The sequence below is a fragment of the Halyomorpha halys genome, unplaced genomic scaffold (assembly GCF_000696795.3).
Source record: "Halyomorpha halys isolate HHAL.00 unplaced genomic scaffold, Hhal_1.1 Scaffold11121.1, whole genome shotgun sequence".
Taxonomy (NCBI): Eukaryota; Metazoa; Arthropoda; class Insecta; order Hemiptera; family Pentatomidae; genus Halyomorpha; species Halyomorpha halys.
The window spans coordinates 930-7,315 of record NW_027107290.1 but is presented as its reverse complement, the minus strand read 5'-3'; the positions used below and the strand labels follow the sequence as shown (position 1 = coordinate 7,315).

Below are 6,386 nucleotides of genomic sequence, written 5' to 3'. Positions count from 1 at the left end.
ATTATTATTAATATTATTTATTCAACTTTATTTAATTAACTTCTTTGTTTCTCAAATTAATCTTTATATTTATTAATGATAGTTATAAAAAAAGCAATAATCAAATAGTTTTGTATAGTTATAGGGCAATGATAACCACCGGTAGTTTTTGCCTAGAATTTAAATAATAAAATAAAATGACAATTCTCAAGACATTATATTGAACACGATGAAGCTAAAATTAGCAATTCATACTGAGATATTGAAACTTTCCAGTATAGTCAATAGAAAAAATAAAACAAAAGTAATAATTAATATTAGTTAAAAAAAAAAATCAAAACTAAAACACTCAACATATTATATTATCTAGCAACATAATAACCAGTGATTACATACTCATTAGTTTTTAGTATGAAATAAATTCATCAAAATGAGGAGTAAAGGAATATTACTCATTTTTAACATGCTTTATTTGACCATGAATGTTAAAAAAAATAATACAAAAATAGACATTATATAACAACAAAATATATAATGTTAGTTTTCCTTAAGGTGTGTTCTTTGTGTATTGCAGCAACCCCCTCCAAAAAAATCACTTTTGCAAGCGAGAAATAATAAGTTGTTCCAATTTTATGGTATCTTCAGCGAATTTCCTAATACCTTCTGACAGTTTATCTGTAGCCATCTGATCTTCATTCAAAAGCCAACGGAATTTAGGTTCATCTAGTTCTATTTTAGATAGGTTTAGTTCTGATGCTAAATAAAATAAAAATAACACTTAGTATTCAACAAATTTTCATGCATATTAAATTAAATCATTGGTTATTATATGCTTAAAAAAATATAAAGATGGGTACACGCTCGAACAGAGCAGTTCAAGAGCAACTCAAACAACAATGTTTACAAGTATGTACAGGAAGTATTGATACATATGTGTACAGGAAGCACATATGCTGATGCACAGAGTAGCATGAAGCTGAGTTTCTAGGACAAATACAATGTGATAATCAGAATCAGAATATAAAAAAACAAAAAACAAATGGAGAGATCATCATGTTTTTGATAACTGATATTTTGATTGTAATTTAAATACAGATTCTTAATATCCTCCTTATCAGCATTCTGGATCATATAAAACTCAAGGGGAGGCTCACTGTATTAATGTTTAAATTAACAGCTCGATCAGTATGTACCCACCTCAATAACAATTAAAACCATATCATGCAAAGCAGCATTTAACTAGAAAAAGTAACAGTTGCAAAACTTACAAATATAATATAAAATAATAAATAATCAAACCTTTAATTGGATCTAACATCCTTTTAATGCCTTCTGAATCATTTTCTAGATCAGATAATAATTTAGGGCTGATCGTCAAAAGATCACATCCGGCCAAAGCTTTGATTTCACCTGTAAATAACAAGCATTCCTAGAATTATAAATTCAGTACATAAGACACAAGCATACATTCATCCAAGCATGGTGCCACACATAATCATTTCTATTGAAATAAAAAATTACATTTGCAATGATTTTGATTTCATGATTAAATTACACCACTTAGTAAAATATAAAGTTACATTATTGGTTTACTTTCTATGTATATACTAGTTATAAGAAATTCTAGCTAGTGATTGGTCAAATGCAGAGAAAAACATAGATTATTGTTTCTTAATACATATGATACATTACATAACTGGTACTAGTAAGGTAAATGGGCCCTTCAGCCCTTTTTATTTATCCTTTCTGGGTAAATCTTGTCGGAATGACATAAATCAGAGTGGGAGTTCCCAAAATCAATTCTTGACAGCATTTTAAAATAATTATAATTGACCTAGATGGGAAAAGAACCCACAGCTTCCTAAACCAAAGACTGTGGGACCCTCATCTCAACATTAGGGTGGCCCTTAAAAAGCTGACATTAAAGATTTATCTGATACCCCTCTAATTTCTATGACATAAAAAGGACTTCCATCAAAATTTCACATTTTTTAAAATTCATCTTCATTCCTCGTTTTAATAATAATAATCATTACAAGTTATTTCAATCATTGCAAGTTGTAAGTTCAATCATTACTACTAATGTCTGAAAATATTTAGACAAAACATATTAAAAGTATACATAAAAATATTTATAGATAAAGAAATACATGAACCAATCTGAAATTTCAAAAAAAATTCATGAGTATGAAGTAAAAGAATACCTATATTACGAAATGACGCTCCCATCACTGCTGTTTTATACCCAAACTTCTTATAATAATTATAAATTTCAGTGACTGACTTAACTCCAGGATCATCCAGTGGTTCATAGGACTTCTTTCCAGTATTATTAACATACCTACACATTTAAATATATCAGAAATAAAGTAAAACACTAATCTAATAATTTATTTAAATTATTATAATTTCAAAAATATTTGTATGTAATGATGTAAAAACTAGAAAGGCATGATAACTAATAACTATACATAAAGAAAATACATACCAATCTAATATACGCCCCACAAAAGGTGAAATAAGAGTGACTTTGGCTTCAGCACAAGCAACAGCTTGGCAGAAAGAAAACAGCAATGTTAAATTGCAATGTATTCCGTATTCTTCTTCCAATATTCTAAAAAAAGAGGGTTATATAAGTAAAACAAACATAAAAATAAAAAATAAGTACATAATTTTCAATAACATCCTAATCACACTCATTCAGTTTTCTAAGCAAAGGAAGAACATAAAATAAATAATAAAAATAAAATATAATCTTTAAAAAACATACAATTAATCAAACATATCAACAGTAAAAAATAAAAACAGCTCACCTTGCAGCTTGAATACCTTCCCAAGTTGAAGCGAGTTTAATCAAAACACGTTCTTTGCTTATACCATGCTCTTCATATAATTTAATATACTTCTTCGCCTTTTCTACACTTCCAGTAACGTTAAATGAAAGTCTACAAAAGAAAAAAATGAACAAAATAATAATACCAAATATAAGGCTCCTAAAACTTTTGACTGGAAATAAAATTATTCTTCAACAAACACATAGGTTTCACTAATATTTTGACTTAAAAAGGGTTTCAAATAAGTAATCTAGTAGCTGTTCATATTCATTTTATTTTATCAATAGTTAGGTTATTTAGGCTTATAAGTAATAAAAACAAAATTTACAAAGAACAGGTCTACTGAATGAACACACTATTTAATGAAACTCGTAATATTCAGTAGGTAAACAACACAAACAAAAATACAAAATTTAATGCACATACCTAGCATCTACTTCTGTTGACACTCTTCCAGGAATTATGTTCAAAATTGAAGTTCCAAAGAGAACTAATAACTTATCCATAGCAGTTTCAACCTGACTTTCTATAGACCTGAAAAAAATAAATAAATAATTGGTGGGCAATACACCAAAAGAATGAAAATAACAGAATAAAGCCAAACATATTCTATAAATCTTTCAAAGATAATGATCAGTATGTTAACAACTAAAACCGTATTAAATACTGATAGTCTTCTACTATTCCTGCAAAGTTCTTCATTGAAGATTTTATAAGTGTGTATGTGTCTTTTAAAGCAGCTTTTTCACATAACTTTAAGGTCACACAGAAAAAAAATGTAAGCAAGTTTTCAAAATATTACTTATAGCTCAGTCAAATTAGACTTTTGGAACTCAGACATACTAGAAATGATTTTGATCCACTATTGGCATTCCCAGTAATATCAATATAATTTTTTCATTGTTTCTAAGTGCAACCAAACTTTAAAAAGCAGAATTTTGGCACTGTTTTGTTTTTGGTTTGTAACATCTGAAATTTACACCACTCAGAAAATTTGTCTCTTTACGTTAAAGAGAATTAAATCATGTGTCGAATAATCTCTTTAAACATTAAATTTGGTCCAGCAGTTTGGTTAAAATTAGTATTCAAATCAAGGCAAATTTTGACTGAAAAATATGGCACCTTCAGTACAACATTGAGGACTATTCTGTAGTTCTGTGGTTTCCTAAACTTCTTTCACTGTGGCACCTTTCTCGGGCTAATAAAATTTTGCAACACCTATGTCAAACTAAAAACAAATTTTTGGCTCAATTATTCTTAGATCGATTTAATAGTAGAAAAAGAATAAAAAACAGTGGAAAGTAAACTTTGGAATGCACTGTATATTTCCTATTTTAGTTATATATATTTTCTTTAAATTACAGTTTGCGAAACACTGATTTATTTTTATCACATACAACCTTAAAATCACTTCATTTTATTCAATGATATTTTCATGCAATTTAATTGTATCATGGAACTTGAAAGCAAAATGTTAAAGTTAATCCACATTAGGAAGTAGCCAGCATTGAACCAAATATATTAAAAAGTGAAGATAATATGAGTGGATTTTTTTTTCTAAGTCATACTTTAGTCCAAATGATTCTTTTTCTTTTATTTCACCCAGTAGTACAGTACCTTATCAGTATAGGGGACCAAATGATTCTGCTAAGAATAACTTATCGATTGGACAAAATTGTTTGTATAATGTAAGTGGTTGTAGTGATTGAGCACAATACTATTCACTATTTTTTTTTTCAATATTTATATAATAATAACGTGGGCAGGATATGTTGCACGAATGAGTACCAGTGAAATGCCTAAAAGAGTCATGGAAGAAGAAATGTATTGTCCAAGAAGAGTCGGACGGTCCAAGCTCCGGTGGATGGATGGCATGGTACAAGACGTACAAGACCTGCTTGGAGTTTGAAATTGCAAGGCAGCAGCCCAAAACCGATCCAAATGGCGGAGGCTCATAGAGGAGGACCCATCGCAGGGTTGTAGCGCCTACTGATAGATATATAATAATAACAGTGGTCAAATAGGTTTATTATTATTACGACTCTAATAAAGCAATATAATTAGATGATAATCAAATAAATAAAAAGTTAAACAAATAATATTTACTTTGGATCGCCATTCTTAACACCATAGGACACAGCTTCTTGTAGTAAATTTTCATACTCAGGAAGTTTAGCAGCAGCCAAAATAAGTGACGGATTAGTAGTAGCATCAGTAGGATTATAAATCTTCATTGCTGTAATAAAAAAATTAATATATATTTTTAAACTTTTCTTCTCTAAGAATTATGATTAGCAATAAAGAAAATTCATCTGAAGAGAAAACCAAAGGAAATATTAATATAACAGCATATGAAAGTTTTATATTAAATTACAATAAACTGTAATTGGAACAGAAACATTTAAAATTGTTGGAGGAATACAAAATCTACAAATGCAATCGATTCACAATGGGATAGAATTGAAATTGACATATTACTAGAAACTTAATCATGGAATGAAAAATGACTAGTCAACCTAATATACACAACATAAATAAGGAAGATGAATCAAAATGTAGCCCCTCGAAAGAAAAATAATAGCGCAACCCTAACAATAAAATAGTAATTTGATTTAAATATGTTGTCAATATATACCATTTTTCTCAAGAAGTTCGATCATCTTAAGAAAAAACACAAATGAATTCATCGATATCTATGAAGATACAAAAGCATTGGCTCAAAAGAAATTATTTAAATTAAATATTCAGTTAATAAATATATCACTGTCAATGTTATACTGTCTAAAATTTTATTCAGTTTTATATATTTTTCTTTACTTAATGTAAATGGTACTAGCGATAATAGGGGAACTAGTCTGACAATTGGCCCTAGTTTTCTTATTTGCCAACCCTTGGCAGCTACCTAGAGGTTGCCACCTCATACAACTCAAAGTGGGATTGTTGAAGGTTCATTTCTTAAGCAACCGCCAAGAAATAATTATTGACAGCCTCAGGTGAGAATCGAACTTACACCTCTTCGAACCAGGCACTCAGGAGCCCTTGATCCAATGTGCTAATACATGGTCTCTTATCAGATGTAGGTATAATAATTGTCCTATAATTTAAATTTAAATACTCTATATATATATATATATATATATTCAATAAAATAAAACAACAAATTAATATTGGTGGATATTTGACATAATTTAAGGCAGAACTTTATTTATATGTGAATAAAAAAATGAAATAAAAAGAAGAATAGCATATTCTTTTATATCAACATAAACATGACACAAGTGATAACAAATATACAATTAGTTGTACCATCTCATTATGGTGCAATAAATAATCATCTAAATCTTTCACAATAAATGTTATCAAATTTAAAGCTAAGCTATAGAGAAATATATGGTCAACATATTGTAACCTATCATACATATACAACATTAATAGTAAAACTTCAGTACTTTTAGGTATTATCAAACACACTCACAGCAAAATTAAAGCAATTCTGAAAATAAATTAAACATCATCAACAAAGTTAGTATTTAAACACTTACTGCTTTTAAAATTTCATTTAATTCACTTATT

At 28.5% G+C, this 6,386-nt stretch overlaps 1 protein-coding gene across 1 annotated transcript; it reads right to left on the bottom strand.

Moving 5' to 3' along the window:
- Positions 1-431: 431 nt before the first annotated feature.
- LOC106692271 (transaldolase-like) lies at positions 432-5,075 on the bottom strand. The gene is made up of 7 exons (XM_014438170.2): positions 4,920-5,075; positions 3,240-3,347; positions 2,793-2,924; positions 2,468-2,593; positions 2,184-2,320; positions 1,279-1,389; positions 432-735 (listed from the first exon to the last, which is right to left on the bottom strand). Exons 1-7 carry the CDS (start codon positions 5,045-5,047, stop codon positions 572-574), a joined length of 906 nt encoding a protein of 301 aa, XP_014293656.1. The 5' UTR covers positions 5,048-5,075; the 3' UTR covers positions 432-571.
- Between the last annotated feature and the right edge of the window lie 1,311 nt (positions 5,076-6,386).

What these genes read in the sequence shown, in the direction of transcription:
- LOC106692271 (XM_014438170.2), bottom strand. Translation starts at nt 5,047, where the DNA reads ATGAAGATTTATAATCCTACTGATGCTACTACTAATCCGTCACTTATT. An exon ending in TCAACAGAAGTAGATGCTAG is followed by an intron (nt 2,925 to 3,239) that starts GTATGTGCATTA and finishes TTTCTTTTGTAG; the next exon opens with ACTTTCATTTAACGTTACTG. An exon ending in AGCGTCATTTCGTAATATAG is followed by an intron (nt 1,390 to 2,183) that starts GTATTCTTTTAC and finishes TGTTATTTACAG; the next exon opens with GTGAAATCAAAGCTTTGGCC.